This window comes from Malurus melanocephalus, unplaced genomic scaffold (assembly GCF_030028575.1).
Source record: "Malurus melanocephalus ecotype Western Australia unplaced genomic scaffold, MMel_1.1 scaffold_106, whole genome shotgun sequence".
Taxonomy (NCBI): Eukaryota; Metazoa; Chordata; class Aves; order Passeriformes; family Maluridae; genus Malurus; species Malurus melanocephalus.
This window is the reverse complement of record NW_026623338.1, coordinates 1,489,179-1,507,159: the sequence shown is the minus strand read 5'-3', so window position 1 is coordinate 1,507,159 and position 17,981 is coordinate 1,489,179. Positions and strand designations below refer to the sequence as shown.

Genomic DNA, 17,981 nt, shown 5'->3' with positions numbered 1-17,981 from the left:
AAATACACCATTATCTTCCCCAAGTGGAAACAGATCCCGCATACTTACGTAATGTTTATCTGGGTTGTATCTCTTCTGATATGTAAACACAGACACTTGTTTGATTCGGCCGTCTTGCTTGAGAGAATAGGTTTTAGCAGAAAATGAGAGGATGGGCTCATCATTAGAAGGCAGACCTGAGAAACGCAGCTGAGCCAAGTTGTGAATGAAGAAATTGAACTTTGTGGCAACACTTCCCAGACTGGATTCGATCAGCCTAGACAAAGAAAAAATAATGTCAAAACACATAAAAGTGGTTCTGTCAATTCGTCAGACTGAAGTCTAAGAAAAATAAACCCCTATTTCTTACTAACAAAGAAAAGGTCTTTAAGAGTGATCGGTGAGCTTTATAAATAGTATAGGGGAGATATAGATTGGATATAAGAAGGATTTTTTTTTACAGTAAGAGTGGTGAAACACCAGAACAGGCTGCCCAGAGAGGTTGTAGATGTCAGGACAGCTCTCCGAGGAACCTGATCTAGTTGAGGATGTCCCTGTTCATGGCAGAGGTATTGGTCTAGATGGCTTTAAAAGGTCCCTTCCAACCCAAGCTTTTCCATGATTCTAAAGTTACATGCACACCACTGCAGTTTCCCCAGTATATCTGAAGTGAAGTACAGTAACACTTTCCTAACATGTAGCAGCAATTGGTTAGACTACATGCACTGCCCAGTTACACCAGAGCCATCATCCCTCCCTCCCCAGAACTTCTTTACAAYACATCACAGGGTTCCCAGCATATACTCTGCTATTAAACAATTTAGGATGTATTCAAAATATATGCCTTAAACTACTAGACAACATTAATTACTSTCAGTATTTTATGCCAACTTTTACACAAGGTCACTCCTAAAATCTACAAGGTATTTTAGTGCAAGCATTACTCGTATATGGAACTGATCCTACTGATGCAGTTAACTGGTATTTTATGATTGTACAGTGTAACTGTTTAACTAGTACAGACACACTTGTGACCATCCCTAGTATGTTTTTTCATATCAGAAATCTCCCTTTAAGAGGTTGATACTGAGAGGGATTTTAGTCTTCCCTTATCCAGTACCTTGTAAAGAAAATRGTGGCTTCTGCATCAGTTGTTTGGGGCTGGAGAGCATCCTGGACATACTTCAAGTCCTGAACCCCACTTAGTTCTGGTAGCCCAGAAGAAAGCATCTGCAAAAAATTGAAACTTAGTTTTAATGTAAAAAACCCAGTATGATTTTATAATTAAACTATTAAAAGTTAGACCCTCAAATTCATTTGTAGCTGTACAAAATTGCAAAACGCTAACAGCAACAGACAACAATTACTTACAATTAAAACAAAAATTAGCAGTTATTCACTATTTTCGCTGAATTAAAAGCAGTTTAAAACTCTTTGCAGTGTAATTTGTGGTATCATCCTAGTACTAAATTTGCAAGAAACAGGTAAGCAGTAAAAAAGCTTTAAAAATTCCAAATAAAGCATCTCAAAAAGTAGATCAGAGGTTTCTGGCTTTAAAAAAAAGACTGCATTAAGATTTCCTTCAGCATAATAAAAGCACATAATAAAAGCACAATTTTCAATATAACCCAGCATGACAGATCTATTAAGTTTCAATTGAATTTGAAAAATGATTACCAATGAAAGTAGGTTAAGGAAGAGGCTGGCATGTTTCCTTATCAAGTTGTAAGCTTGGCAACAGAGATCCACAAACAACTGAAAACGAATTGTGGGTTTTTCCCCACCATTAATGACATAAGCCATATCTGATGTCAGCACAAAAGGAGCTCGATCCCTGTTCAAAAAGCACAGAATTCAAGAGTTCATTTTAAGGTACATTCATTGTCATGTGTTTCCTGCCCCACTCCATCCCCACCCTGATGTAAYGATGTTAAATACTCCATTAATGCCATTTCACAGTTTAGGATTGGGTTCCTCTCCCAAGTGTTATCTCAGATTACAAAGCACTTGCACATCATAGTGGACCTACAGCAGCCCTCCCAGAGCAATACTTGGAGGCCACCTTAGGGTGCCTTCCTTCCATCTCTCATTTCTGAATGCCATAACACACTAAAGCAATGCAATGACCAGACTAAGATATAAATCCTCTACCCTGGATATAGATTATCTTCTCATAAACAGAGGAGTCGCAAACACAGACTAACTGTTCACTCAATAACCTTGACATTCACTACTGGTTTTATGAATCAGAGTCCATTCTCGTTTGTTTCACACTCAGATATTCTGATAATGTAAAGGATCTATCTGACAGTCAGTTTCTCAGCCCTTGGTAAGTTCACCGAACAAGCAATACATTCATGGCATAACAAYAGCTATCGAGATCAAACTACACTATAGCTTTATCCAATACTCCTGGAAAAGTATAACATCAAGACCTATGTTAGATGTAAGGCTCCAGAATATCAATGTAAAGTTGCAATAATATTTTCCTGCACCAAAATACTTGGCTTTCATAACTTGGAAAGAAATTGCAACTGAATTCTGTCAGGTGTGTATAGCACAAAGTTCTTAAAAACTGATGGCAACTTGGAAACACTGAAGTTAAATGATGTTTAGGAGACCAAATTGTTTACATCAATCTACCAGTAGCTGCAACATTAATTTTATTGAAAAGCCATGAATATGTGCTTTGCCTTAGAAGAGCTCCAGATACCAGAATATAGAAATAGGAAACCAGAATACAGAAAAAGGAAACTTTTCAAAAATCATTTCTCTATGTTTCAGTCTGAATGAGTTTTGGAAACTGTGGCTGAATTAGAAGAAATTGATTTCATAATGAAGACAGCAAATAACAAGCCTTTAAAAGTTAATGCTTATAATTATAATGCTTCTTAAAAAAAAATCACTTCATTCTCTATACTGCTTAGGTACAGAAAATACCTTTTAAAGCTACCAAACATTTGTGCATGTCCCAAAAACTTTCCAAAGTCGATGTGAAACATATGCCCAGTGTTCCGGAGCATTATGTTATCATTGTGGCGGTCACAGATTCCCAGGACATAAGTGGCTACACAACATCCTGCACAAGAGTAAATGAAGTTTTCTGAAGCCTGGGAGGGAGAGAAAAGATGTGAATTGAGATCAAGTATCAGGGGAAAAACATAACTCATCTATTCAACAGTCAATCTTGATGAGTGCAAAATCCAAGCCAGGCCAAACAGACGCTAAATTTGCTTTTATGAGAGGGATTTTAATTTGCTGGCTTTCAAGTACAGGAAGAATTAGGTTTCTTAAATATACTAAACAAACAAATTAAATACACTAAACAAACACTTCAGTTGAAGACCTGGAATATGAATTTCATTCTTTCACCAAATGGTATTTAGCCCTTTTAAAAGATCATAAAAAAAGAACAATGCTGAGAAGTTACCTTTTCATACTCCTCCTCTGTAGGATTATACTTCCGCAACCACTCTGCTAGAGGCTTGTCCTTAAAAGAACCTGTCACTCCATATTCCACTTGAATTTTCCTAAGTGTATCTGAAGCAGGAACAAGTTCTACCATGCCTTTATATAAAGTAAAACAAAGTGTATTTAGTGATCTCCTTAAGCTATGCTGCATTTTTATTATTCAGTAGAAAACTTTCCAAACAATGATGAATCTTAAGTCTTAGACTAATCTCTTTCAAAAATGAGTTAGGTGTAAAAATAGTTCTAATAGTCCACTAAGCTTTTCTACAGACTATGTTACAAAGCAAACCATGAAACAGATGTAGCAATGCAAGTTAGCTTACTTTACTCCAACTAGTTACAGTTGCAAGAATGCACATTTAGGTTATACCTCAAATAATTAGCTTCTACCACATAAACTACTATTGGTCTAAATTGGGCAAAATATTTTGATGCTGACAATTCTTATACACTGACACTGAATTAATCTAGCAACTAACTGCTGTCAAGTGTTGAAACAGGCCAGACGGTAGGCTTTATATGTGGTCTTACTTTGGAGATACAATTTACCAAAAATATTTGTACAGCTAAATCTTAAAAGGAAAACATTTAGTTGATTAACAGAATTTTACTTCTATCTTGGCAAAAGCTACTAAAGGTACATCTGTAATTTACATCAATTTTACTTTTCCCCTTTAGTCTTTTGAGTACTTTAGGGACACTAATATAAGCAGCAGGAAAAAAAAATGCTCTGTAAATCAAGTTATCATTCAGAGTAGGAAGAAAAGCCATCTGTTCCTCTAAAAAGCAAGTCTTACATAAATAGAAGCTTTTTGCTTGGTTTTGCCAACCTAAATTTCCATCTTTTCCATGTATTTAAGTATTTTGGTCATGCTGTTCATCTGACTGAAGAAATATTTAAGTTATTGTTAATCCTCTTAAATATCTTTGGTTTCTATTGGCTAGCTCTAGACAACTAGCTAAAAGTAGCAAAAAACACGTTCAGGAGAGTGCAGGGCAGTATTAGCCSTCAGAGTTTTGTGACCTACTTTCAAACCCCAGAGACAGCCTCGTATTGCCAAGGTACTTTCACCAGCATATGACACTAATCCTGGGGGATGGTGTGTGTGTATGGCAAGTGGTGGTTTAAATTCTCTTCTTTTTGCACATTTCAATACAAGAATGATATTCCTTGACTCAACTGCAGCAGATTCCAATTACTTCAGCATTTGGTTTTGATTGGAATACCCTTTTCTGCCATAATTAACCTTTCAGAATAAGGATTGCTTTAGCACCATCATTTTACTGTGTTGCAGTTAGAGCATAGAGAAAAACCTTAGCTTTTATCACTRTATTTGTACCACTGTTCATTGACAAAAAAATGCTCAAGAGAAGAAACACATTTAAATGCACTCAACGATCAGGAAATTCAGAACAATCTAACTTATTACACTCTAAAGTACTCAAGTTCCTTGCAGTGGAACTGTTCCTTGGACCCCTCTGCACAGACATTTTTCACTATCAGTGTGACAAGAAATTGAAGTGAGGGAGCAAAGATTAAAGGCACTGTCTGTTTGTGCACCTCGGTCTTTTCCAGTTGAGAGACACTTGAAGATAACCATCCGTAGATCCAGCCCCTCCTGCAGCCAGATCTTATCCATAATCTTAATCATTTGTAAGGCCAACATATCTTGTCTCAGATCTTCTCCAACCTTAAATGGAAAAAATAAAAGTTAACCAGAGACACAACAAGCTTAAAAGAGAAATAGGCTACAATTAAGCTTTCACATGTGATAGGCTTTCACATTTTACAGCCTGTTCACATRTTGCTTTCTAGATAGGAGACAGGAGCAAACTCACAGAATAACTACGCTTACTGGTCTATGCTGAAGTCAATCGATACCAATGGAACAGTGATTAACATTCAACTTATTTCCTCCAGTACACATGCAAGGCCTACCTTAAACATCACATTAATTTCTTCTCCCAGAGGGTCTGCATTTATCAGTGCAACTTTGAGTGGTACAGCATTGGAGCTGAAGAAAGAACATGCCTGCAAGAAGATTGAGTGTTAATAGTCAGAGAGGAGTATTCCTGCAAGCCCAGAAAACAAGACATTCTGACAACAAGCAGGTTTGACACACAGTGTGTGTATTCAGACTTCTAACATTTCAATTGTGGTGAATACGTGCTTCCTTTGAATAACGAGCCCTTTGGCCTGTTATTTACTGAATTCTTGTATAAAAGCCAATAGTCCTGCACAGTGATGTTTTATACATTCTGAAGGGAAGAGTGAATAAAACATGAATAAATATTTAATCAGCAGTTTTTTTTTCAAAACCTAGAATTGGTATTTAAAAATATGTATTTCTGTGCATTGCATTTCACAGTATTTTCTCATTTATCTGCTTTCAAGCACATGCCCATGATTTAATTGTTACAGTAGAGAAGGAAATTAAGACAAGCTTTCTCTCCAACACAGGATTAGTTCAAGCGTTAACAGACCTTTAGGCTTTCAGTCATGMATGATATAATCAAGACTGTGGTTGAGCAGATATTGTCAAACCTTGCAGAGTTCTGGAAAAATAACTTACCTGCTTCTCCTACAGTATTACTTGCTGGACCTTTACAATGTAATAAAGCTACTGCCTTGCTCTCTGGCACCCCTGGACACAGTCAGTACCAGGTAGTTTCATGTGTTTTACAGTATTTATGCACTGCTTCAACTCGACATTGTTAGTCCGTTTCCCCTTTTGATTACTGATGCACACAGGACGTTTTCAAGCACTTTGAGTAGTTTCCTGCTTCGCTATAACCAGGATTGCTGGTCTCAAGAGGCAGGGTCTGAATGTGCACTAAGTTATTGCARATGTATGTATGTATTTTTTAACACAAGTGCCTTTGTTGGTTTTATGCTGTATTTGTACACATTTTATCTTTGCTCAGCTAATGTCACTGCCTTATTCGATCAGGATTTTAAATTAAACCATACCCCCACAGCATAAAGAGCTTTCAAGCACTTCAATGGATTTTTTCATTTGTAAAAGCTTTACCTAGATGCAATTTTTACAAAAAGGTTTTGAAACTGTGAATGTGCAGTACCTTAATATTTAACTCTTTTGCCACAAGACTGGGATTGAGAGGCAAACGGCATTTATTCTTCAAGAAAAATAACTGTACACGTTCCATACCATTTTGCAAGGCAACCTGCAGACAAAAAGAAAATTCAATTAACATTTTCTTAACTGAAGCATCAACAGAAAACTTCTGGACTAAGTAAACCAGAAGCCACTATTTCAACTCCTCAATGTCAAAGGAATACTAGAAACTATAGCTGCCAGACTAGCTATTAAAAATACCTAAACCTAGTAATGTAACATTCACCACACACATTTGTGGGKTTTTTTTTTGAGTGAACCAAATGACAGCATCCCACTCTATCAAACTGCAAGTTCTATTATTAGCACAAAAACAGAYAGCCCATTCATTCGCATAATGGGATTATTCTTCAGCAGTAATAGCTTTAAATTAATTTCCAGTTTATCATACACAGGAACCATCCTACTTTCTTACCCTAYCACATCACCACCATATGCTTCAGGCAACAACCTTGACAAAAACATCAACTTCATTAAGCTTTGCAGATCAATAGGTTCATAAATCTTCCTATACCTTTACATAACATTTTGAACTTTTACTAAAAAGACAATTAAGAGGATTAGTTTTGAATTAAAATATATACACACCTGCCGAGCAGATCCACTYGTTTGCTTTACTCTTTCTGCTACCATTCCAAAGAGCTGCACTAGCCTGGTCTGCTTCTCCAGCTCTTCCCTCAGCCTTTTTCCACAGACTGAAAGAAAAGCTCCAAGAATTTGCTCATACCTTACACCAAACTTTGTATCATACAGTGTATCCTTAAGAAGCCTGAAATAAAGGATTTAAGTTAAATTYTCCTAAGGAAAATACAGCAAACAATGCAATATTAATATATTAAAATATTTTAATGAATCAATACTACATATGTCTGAAGTTACTGATATACAGGATAGAAAAGGCAAGAAGTTTGTGCTTTGTAGAGGCACTACCTATTCTTCAATTAAAAAAAAAACAAAACCCAACAACCAGGATCAACATTTTGTATAATCACCATTCATCACAGTCATTGTTGTATTATTGAATGGTGATGTTAAGAAGGAACTGTTTTCTTCTGGAAACATTAATCTTGTGGCACACATTACATGAGCAATGGAACAAAGAAGACCTTACCAGTACAGGTAGTGCGCAACCCGAATGCTTCCGAGTGCCCGAGCCAAAAGAAATTTCACAAGAGCACTGTCAAGGTAGGTTTCATACTTCARTGCCTAAATACAATGAAAATTACATAAATCAGGTCTGGATTTAATTCTTGATGAAGGCAGATTTTGYGACTAATGCACAGACACAAATGCTTTGGACAGTCACAAAGTGATTACTGACTCAAATTGTTTCCCCTACAGTGCATTGCAGTTAGAGGCGCACAACTGCATTTCTGCTACTGATCAAGTGCAATTCCTGTAGGTTTTCAAGAGCCATAAAAGTTTAAACTTCAGTGTAGGCAGAAAGTCTTACCTGTACAAACTGAGGGAGGAAATCTGTTAACTCATCATCACTCAATGTCTCTATCCAATTCACAGCTGTATTTCGCACTTCCTGATCAGCAAACCTAAAAAGTCACCACAAATCCACATTAAGTTTTCTCTTTTCATGTAGGAGTTTTTTCTAACTTTTTTTCTGAGATCAGCTAGATAGAAAAGAAACAATATCAAGTCTTTAAAAGCTCAATAAGGGTCRAACAAGTACAAGGCCCCTCATCATGTAAGAGGCAACCACATTTGCTTGCCTARGACAAGCACACTCAAACCTCTCAGAACTCTGGCTCTATAAACTCCTGTCCTGTTGCRTGTTAAACTTCAGCAACTTTACCACTGCTGCTGTCTTTTCATTACATAACTTGGTTAAGCCTWTATCAATAAAGTAGGCACAGGGTACTTTAAAATTTTAAGAACATTTAACTTCTGCTGCTAGAAATTCAGCAATACCTTTTTGCAGAACACCATTACCACCAAAAGAAGGGTCATTTAATGCTCAACATCACACAGAGAATTTATTTACAYTCATTTTCTTACCTTGAATCAAGTAGTTCCAGTGCAGCTAAGGGTGATAAAGGAGGCCACCGTTGAAGTAACAAATAGATTTCTGGAAGACTTGCCCAGTCCCAGTGAGGGGCACTAACCAGTATTTTTGGTAGGCTATTAGTATGACTATGACAATAATGTCTCTTCTCCCACAAAAATTCTTTATCTTCTTTTGACAGCCTGCAGATAAAAAAGCATTTCAGTTTATAACACACATTATAAACCATCACCTGAATAACCCTAATGCCACTGGTCATCATATACATACAAATAATTTAATACACAAAATGGAATGACACTGAAATGACTGTTTTCCTCCACAAAAGTCAAAACAAGAAGCCAAATAAAGCCTCATATATTAAGGAAACAGTTTTTCAAAGTTACAATATGGGCAGGACAAAATTAAGTTTCAGTATAATCTGAAATAAACCAAAAATGTTAATGTTAGTTTGATGCAGGTGAGTGGGAAAGGCTGCCAGAAAAGCTTTCATGGCACATGAACAGCCACTGTTGAAACTGCCACTGGTGAAACTGAGAAATGCCCAAGCAGGAACAGGCAACTGTAAAAAGCAGGCAAAAGAGCAACAATAGTGTAGCATAAGACTGTTTWAAAACTGGCCATGGAATGTATGAGGAAATTAATTAAGTCAGTACCATTATTTCACATGTTTAATTCAATCTCTTGTTTAAGTTGCTACAAGTCTTCAAAATATTAAAAAAAATATTACAGAAACTTAAGAATATATAAGCATTCCAWACCCTAGCTATAAATTGTCATGTGCAAAAAAACCACAGCTAGAAGAGATGAACATACCCAATAGTGCTATCCTTGGAGAGAATGGCAAGGAGACGTTCTCTCAATGGTTTTTCTAATGTTTCTACAGAATGGTGCACAGTAGTCTTTGCAGCTTGAGGAATTTTATATTCAGTATCAAAAGCATGAGATGGGAAGTCAATCTGAAAAAAAAAGGGAAAAAGATGATGCAAGTTCTTAAGCAGAGTAGAGAAAGCTCACCCAGCAATCTCAGATCTCTGCATATCTAAACTCTTTAGTTCCACAAGTGTAACAGTCTTCAGATATTGTTTGCTGAGTATTTTTTTCCATCTCAATTCTTTTACATAACTCTGGCTCCTAAATGTACAGTGGTGTTATTGCACAATGCAGTGGTTGGAGCACTCCTCAGAAGAGAAGTGAGAATGCTTAGAACAGAGAATAATCACAGAACCGTTCAAACCCACAGCAGTGGTTTCAGCCCAAACACCAACTCAGATGATGTTTTGGGACTGCTGAGCCATTCCTAGTAAGATGCTTACTCTTGGAGAGAAATTTGGTCTCTGAATTTAGAAGGAGAGGTGCTTAYGTTCTGTAAAGAAATTGGAATTGCTACTGCTTGTGTCCAGACAACTCCCATCTAAGCACACATTTCCATGGATTGTTTTGGAAAACATTCTCTCCCGGGACTGACAGCATGTAATGCCAAGGCACCTCTGATTTCTCTTACTTCCAGACAGTTTTCAATAATAGATTTGTATAGACTTCCAGGAACTTCCCATTCTTTGCCCTTCTGGTTCAGAAATCACTATTCTATACTGACTTTCAAATATTATTTAGCAGCATTTTCCCTCTTCCCAAAACATTCATCTAATATGACTTACAAGTCACCATATTCAAACAAAACATAGAGAAAATCAGAATTRTGTATAACCTGCAGTACTATTCTTTCCATATTTCCTTTCTTACTGGCTGCCCCTGACACATGATGAGGATGTGATGAGGTCCACAGTTGCAAGAGCTTTGTCCCACTAGCTAGCAATCTGAGGAAAAAACATGTACAGGTATTAGTATACAAACAGTTTACTTCACCAAGGTATCAGCTGTCAAATGAATTTCTTAATTTTCACRGGTTGTCATCTGTACCTTACGTACTTTAAAGGCTTGTGCACAACTTTTAGGTGGAAAAGGCAAAGGAAAAAGTTCAGCGTTGACATAGTAGACACAGATAAATCAGAAAAGGAATACTTCTGCCCAGGTATARACTGAACACAAACACACACTCTTCTTAGCTTCTGAGAAAAGGCCCAGGCATATGAGTATTACAGGCATCACCATTTGTTTGGACTTCCACATTATCAGATTCTGCAAGTGCTTATCAAATCATATTTGCATATTTGCTTATCAAATCATATTTGCATACTTGCCGGTGTATTCCCAATATTAATACCATTTCCAACTGTAGTAGAGCACAACTGGAGACACTTCATAAATCAATTAAGTGCTGAATGTAAGGGACAGAAAACTTCTATSAGTCTTTTAAAATCAAAATGCTGCTCAAAAGACTACTTGAAGGCCAAGCCTCAAGTAGATTTTGAAAGAGGTTTCAGAGTTCGTATGCACTTCAAATAAAGAAAAGATTGTAAAATGTAAATATTGATTAACTGGGAGCTTATCATGCCAATAAAAGGCACCAAATCGTGTCACTAAAGTACAACTGAACAGCTTATTCTTTTGAATAATTCTCCAGTTTAATACACTTGCCACAAGCTTCTCTCTCATCCACAAGTAATGGTGTTTTAAGCCATTCCACATGCACTTCGGCAGAAGGAATTTTAACTTGGCAATGGATTCTTCCAAAACATATACATGACCAGMTTTTTCTCCTTATACGTACTTCAGTCACTTCCAAGTTTTAGCTCCTGCGTGCTATTGATGCTATTTTCAACTGTAACTAGAYTATTTGGCTACTATCATTAATTACCTAGGTCTGGATTTAATTAATGTGGACTGCAAGTGGATTAGACCACTAAGCATCTCCCCAGCTGCTACACACAGGCCAATCAGCAAGCTCTGGCACAACACATGCCATTGTAATGCTCTGCACAAACATGAAATACAGTTTTCTCTGAGAACACCATGAAGACAAGATAAATTTACAATTCAAATCGAAGGCTGTGTTTTCAAATACTGTGAAATGTGGTATTTAGACTGGAGACTGAAATGCAACATTTTAACAGAAGGCTGAAATAAATCATTTATGCAATGAAATCCAGGTTTTGGTGGAGACTGAAAGCAGCTGCAGGCCATCTTTGCAGTGCAGGAAATCCTAAACTCTGTGACACCCTCAAGCTGTTGGAATCATCATCAGGCAAAAGAGAAAGCAGAACAAGTAAAGTCAAATCCAGAACCAGAGGACACAAAGCACACAAAACAGCCACAAGCAATACATAGCAGTGACTGTCCCATGAAAGACTTGGCTGCCTTTCTGCAGCCTTGCTTGACAATTTAAGCATCCAGTAAGACCTAGAAGTCAGCAGCACAGATAAATAGGAAACCTTAAGCATAAATGCAAAGCTATTTTTCAATGGTGTGATCACTTCTGCAACAAGATGTCTAATTTGGGCACCTGTGGTTCAAGTTTGTTAGTTCATGTCTCACTGAGCAACCACCAAAGTGATAAGCATTTTGCAATGCACTGAATAATCAAAGTTGGAAGCACAAAGCAACTTGAACCAATCCAGAAACACTCAGCTTAGGAAAAATTACAGCAGGCTTTTCCTTCTTAGTAAAAAATGTATAACAGCATCCAGCAGCTGTATTTGAAGGAAAGCCACTTCAAATCAAAAATATGCCACAAGTTTAACACACTTGWTAGTTATCCCATTATTTTAATTCTTTAAAATAAATTCAGCTCTGAATCAAAACAAATAATTTCAGAATATCCTGTGATATAATAATCCAAACAATATTCAACTTCCTCCAGCAGGTGTTTTCAGCCAGTTAGATATAAATCCTACAACACAGGATCGTGTTTTGTCCTTATTTAATGAATGTATTTTTTTTGTATCAATATAGTTCACAATTCTTCCCTTTACCATGGCCTACTATAGTCAATATCAGAGAGGCAATTTCTGTAGTTATGGGTGTGGAGGAAGCTTTATACAGAGCAAATCATATTGATAATCTTACCCATGTTTTGGATACTTACCGCCTAAARTCAAAAAGAGGTAGAGAAACCTGACCCAAAATTTCTGGGCCCTTTCTCTGCTTATTTGAGTCAGGGGAACTTCCACTACTTTGATTTAGGATTCCAAACAAAGTCAGACATAGGACTGATTCCAAAGGCAACTGTGAAATCTGGATGGGGAAAATTATTCTATAAAATAAAAGTATTAAAATAAGTCAATTMGAAAAAAAGGCAGCAGTTAGTAAGTTACAGGCTTATCCATATAATCCATTTATGCCTCTTGCTTTCAAAAAAAATCAATTAACATTGAAGAACATGTGTTAATTATCCATGCAACCATATTTTACTCCACTTCTTCTTCCATACCAATAGTCTGTAAAACCTCCTAAATTCCAATTCTGCACTGTAGTCAGATTTGGAACAACCCTTTTTAATCTGTCTATTAAATCACATTTCTTGCACAGAACTGACCTGTCCAGCATAACCAGTCTTCCCAGTCCACTCACTAGGAAGGACACACACAATTCCATGTTAACCACCTCCTAATTTTTCAGATTTAAAGGGTCAGCTGACAATAGTTTCACATCCAAATGAAACATTCTATTAAGAACTACTGAAAGTTAAATTCAAATGGTACGAAACCTACAAAGAAAGCAGCTGAGGAGTATACAACTCACTGAGCTATTCAAGCTTCCATTCTTGTTTACACTGTTTTTACTGCCTAAAATGTTCTTTCAGTTTGATTTCTCTGTAGAACATGACAGTTGCACTATAAAACTAGCTGCACTGCTGTCAGCAGCTTTTAAGCAATGTGACAGATCCTTCACTAATACACTGGTATTTGCCAGCAAAAGACCTGACAATTAATCCCATGAATCACCAGTAAAAAGAGGGAGCTAGAGTACTCTCTGAAGGCAGGTGTTCTAGAAAGTCTCATTCCTTGTCTGAAGCAAGTTGTTCACCACAAACTTTCAGGGTATTCCTCAGAGTCTATCTCTGACCTTCAAAAAGTCAGGAGAGTGGATATGGGGCACCATGGTGCTCACATGATGTTTCAGTTATGGCAGGCTGCCTGTGATAACTCAAGTGGCAGAGATTAAGCTGKGCACTGATAATGAAAAATGTTCCCCTTTCAGTTATCAGACACCACCTGCCATTATCTCCCTATTTTTYCTCTGCATGCTCTTGCTTCTCCCTTTCTACCTTCTRTATTTGGAACAAAAACTGATTCAAMATTCATGTTAGTAAAAGTGAGGTGCTTTTCCTCTCCATTTACATAAACKGAGTAGYACTTAYAAGCAAGCTTTATTCTTTATCCCTCTTAAAGCAGCACAAGCCATTCCCATCACAAGGAATGTTATGACCTTCCCAACTCCCTGTAATTGTATACTACAAACACATTAGCACAGGGCACTTGTCCAGCATTTCTATTCCCACTTTTAAAATAAGTATTGAAATACCATTTGGAAAAATATTTCCGAWTTTGGTCAGTAGGTCTCACACATTGCTTTTTTGGATGCTTCAAATGGAATGAGAACCAAGAGTTGCTTGAATAACTGTATTCACCAGCTAGTAGGTAGGTAGTAGCTAAAGCAAAACATTTTATTGAGTTTTAAGAGGCTAAAGTCACTTACAGTTCATCCCATTTAATCAAATAGAAGAAGTTCTTGTATGTGCCAACCTTCTTGGACTGGACAGGTTTGAACAGATCTTTTCCATTATGGGTCAGAGAACAAATCAAGTAGTATTTTTCATAACTGGACAAAGGAAAAAAGTAAGTTAAACATAAAAAAAAATTATAAAAGGAGCAATTTTACAATAAATTAGTTACTTACTTTGACACCCAACCAGAAGAAATTCCATGAGCAGCAAATATCGTGAATTGGAGATGYTCTGTAGCAGTCCAAGCTTCCTTGGTACTCTTACTCTCTTCTGGAGAAATTGCTGCAGAACTGCTACAGGAATTTGTGTGGAGTCGCAGAAGGGCCTCAACTGCTCTTGTTAAATGGTCTATACTCACTTTGAGAGGGTTTTCAGGCTGCAGTGAATCTAAAAGATAATTTGTTTTTAATACATTTCTAAATTAGCCACCTGAAGACAGTTTTAAAATACAAATTGAAGAACTTTACTCACCAGAGGAGCTCTTGCTATTGTCATCACCACATTTTAAAGATACCTACACAATAAAGTCAGAGGAAATTTCAATAGTGAAAATCCACATTAATTTTCTATAATTTTCTATAATGCTAATTAAGCATCTTTTACAGAAATTATGAAGTATCTGAACTAGTTCCATACTTAAGTTCACGTAACACATCTTTTCACTCAAAGCTCCTCAAGAGTTAACTGACAGCATCACAAYTTCCAAATGATGCATCAACTACTCATGAAGCTCAAAAGCTCATTTTTTGTGAGGTCAACTGTTTTGACACTCTTTATGAACTCCTAAAAGATGCAGTACACTGGAATATTGCTCAGTATAGTGTAATTTCTCAGGGCAGAGATAAAATTTGCTCAGGGATGTTACAGATGAAGTCAGAGGTCATTCTGAGCAGCTTTAAACAGCTTTTTTTGTGGCATTTAGTGAAGTATCTTTGGCTGAGTGAGTTRCCATAAATTTACTAAATTAAAAAATATTAAACTGAGAAAATGAACAGTAAGGACAGTTACTTTGTACTATCTCTGTTTGCTTCGTGGTCTGCTAAAATGGAAGTCTAAACATGATGCAATATCAGAGCAATGTCTAGTCTCAACAAAGCCACTGYTGAAACCAAGAGGTGACAAACAAATCCTGGGAATTTACTCCCTTCTAATCAGGAAGGGTTTCTTGCCAAATTCAAGTCCTGATAAAACTAAAATTTTTAATGAAAACTAAGTTTGTGGTTTATAATCAAAACCTAGTAAGTTCCTAACTTCCAAGGAAGTTTGTCACAACCGCTGCAGAAAAATGAAAGCTCTCCTTAAATTTTCAGTGTACCAATTGAGCACCTTCAACAGTAAGTTTAAAATACGAAAAAAATCATAAAATTAAATCAAACAATATCTTACCAAACATTTATATGCAACAGTCTCCAATATGTATAGCAAGTCTGTTTCTGAAAGCAATCCTATATGCCTTCATACACATTACAGTGTAAACAATGTCCATCATAAAATAATTGCAGCGTTTCACAGAGAAAATCCCACCTTTTTCATATTGGAGTAACATTATTTTTGGGAGTTATTTGTACACAATAATCTAATCATTTCTGCAGCTTTCTCCTACCCAAAAGCAAACATTAAGAAAGTATTTATATCCTGTATTTCACTATGTTTTCTTAATGTCTTCTGAACTTCTCTGGAAGAATTTAAGTTCTTGTAACAACTATATTTATTTGTCTTCACCTCAGTATTATAMATACATTATTGAACTGCTGAAGCCAAAAGCAAACAGAGCATCACGTGAATTGCCACTCTAATAAGGTAGCAGGACAACAGAAATAGCATTACAAGATTACTTAGCTTTTTTATTTGCACACTTCTCCACTTAATGACTGTTTTTGACAACATGACTTGAGACCGTACTGCTCAAGTGAACCACTCATTATTAGGAAGTTGCATCATCAAATTCTGTGCTATTTGAGAGATTCTGGGTTTTTCCTGCTCAGGAATGCAGGAGCATGAACAGTTAGAGTTTTAAGATGCTATTGCTAGCCACAAACACTACTGGGAAAAGACATGATGTCAATTCCTCTTTCTACAGCATAACTGCATTAATTTTAGACAGCATGAGCTCCTGTCAGTTCCCCTCAGTCAGACTTAGTAGCATTTGCTATGACACAAGTTTCTAGTTACAAAACTAGAAAACAGTATATTAAAACTAGTTTTTATAAAGTTACTATTTAGAAAAAGGAACATTCCCAAAGCAAGTGATGAAAGCATAAACAGCAGTGAGATGTCAACATAAATGGAAGATATCAAGTAAAATAAATTAATAAAACCCAGCAAAAAAATCCCAACACAAGCCTGACAGAACTCTTGCTGGTATTTCCAAYTACTAAAGACTTTGAAATAGTATTTGTCAGTTAAAAAGCATACCTCAAAATGCAATTTACAGTGTGAACATTTACCTCAGCATTTTTAGTCCTTGGAAGATTAACAGCCCTCCTTAGCTTCTTCACTGATTCCGTTATTGCAGGAGTCTCTACACAATCCAGTGTAGAACAGATTTTTCTGACAGTCCTAATTACATGATCTACTGCTTTATGCTGGTTCTGARAAGGAATGTATGAGAGAACAGATTGATCTGATCACAATTGTGAAAACCAGTATTGCTTTAATGTTTTAAARTGAATTGCCAAGAAAATGTCACTGTGAGATGCATATCTCCACTACATTAAACTGGGGTGTAGTGATTTGATTACAGAAAACCTTCAATATTGACAACTTCCTTATGAATGCCAAAACCACAATACTACAGCTACTAGAACAGGGTGCCAGGAAACAGGAAATTCCCAACCATTTTTCTATTAAACTGTTGGCTAACAATTATTTCCTAATGAGGTACTAAGCTCAGATTCCCTCATGGCCTAGAAAKCAAGTGCAGCTCAAAGAAGAAAATTCAATTAGTGTGAAGAAGCAATGCTAAAGAAGCAGTGTTTCAATTTCAGCCCTCAGAGACACAGGTTTAAATTATACTGACACTTCTACTACTAACACTACATTACTGCTTCCATGATGGAACTAATCAATTTTACTTCACTTTAATATACTTTTGTAGGCTATTTCAGACAAAATTAAGGTGTTCCTAATATTATATTTCTTCTACTCTTGGAAGAGTTTGAGTTAAATCTGAATTATCCTAGGTTTCTGGGGGTTTGCTTTTTAACGTAAAGAAAGTCTTCACCTAATTTTAAAAAAACAGCATGTCGAAAATTGCAGTATTTGTTTCAAAATAGTGGTTTACTTTTTAAAGGCTTAATGTATGGGTTTCTTTCACAATAACTTATGAGGACTTACAACTAAATAAGAGGAATAATTATTGCAATATTCACTCAGTAAGCTGCAACTTGATTCCCAACCACCACTCTCCCGTACAWAATCTCATGGCCTTCCTACTGGAAACAAAGAAGCCATTTGAATCAGAAAGTTTTCAAATTGAGAGCTACCTGGCAACGATTAACTGTTCTGGTAAGAAAATAACCACACAAGTCAAAAGACACTGTAAATATTTAAGCCATACTTCCAAAGCTAAYAGTCTGAAGGTAACAGCTGCTCTGTGACATGGAAAGCCAAATTTCCACTGCTATTTTCCTCACAGGCTCTCGAATCTCAATAAAAAGACAATTGATAACTTTCAAAGTGTTCAACAATGTGAAATCAAAGAATACACACAAATTATTTACAGATACCCTTCTTCACTTGAATTAGCAAG

The 17,981-nt window shown here is 36.4% G+C and overlaps 1 protein-coding gene across 2 annotated transcripts in view; it reads right to left on the bottom strand.

Moving 5' to 3' along the window:
* The window catches only part of PIK3C2A (phosphatidylinositol-4-phosphate 3-kinase catalytic subunit type 2 alpha), a 39,511-nt gene that overhangs the window by 6,999 nt on the left and 14,531 nt on the right, over nt 1-17,981 (bottom strand). For both annotated transcript variants that reach the window (XM_057369285.1, XM_057369286.1), the window contains exons 8-26: nt 16,678-16,821; nt 14,702-14,744; nt 14,404-14,617; nt 14,203-14,325; nt 12,590-12,757; nt 10,313-10,421; nt 9,421-9,563; nt 8,598-8,786; nt 8,041-8,134; nt 7,699-7,793; nt 7,176-7,356; nt 6,532-6,636; nt 5,390-5,482; nt 5,012-5,141; nt 3,410-3,546; nt 2,920-3,089; nt 1,657-1,813; nt 1,100-1,209; nt 49-256 (exon numbers count right to left, since the gene is read on the bottom strand). In XM_057369285.1, the coding sequence (XP_057225268.1) occupies nt 49-256; nt 1,100-1,209; nt 1,657-1,813; nt 2,920-3,089; nt 3,410-3,546; nt 5,012-5,141; nt 5,390-5,482; nt 6,532-6,636; nt 7,176-7,356; nt 7,699-7,793; nt 8,041-8,134; nt 8,598-8,786; nt 9,421-9,563; nt 10,313-10,421; nt 12,590-12,757; nt 14,203-14,325; nt 14,404-14,617; nt 14,702-14,744; nt 16,678-16,821 (2,613 nt within the window). The remainder of the gene's footprint in view (nt 1-48; nt 257-1,099; nt 1,210-1,656; nt 1,814-2,919; nt 3,090-3,409; nt 3,547-5,011; nt 5,142-5,389; nt 5,483-6,531; nt 6,637-7,175; nt 7,357-7,698; nt 7,794-8,040; nt 8,135-8,597; nt 8,787-9,420; nt 9,564-10,312; nt 10,422-12,589; nt 12,758-14,202; nt 14,326-14,403; nt 14,618-14,701; nt 14,745-16,677; nt 16,822-17,981) is intronic.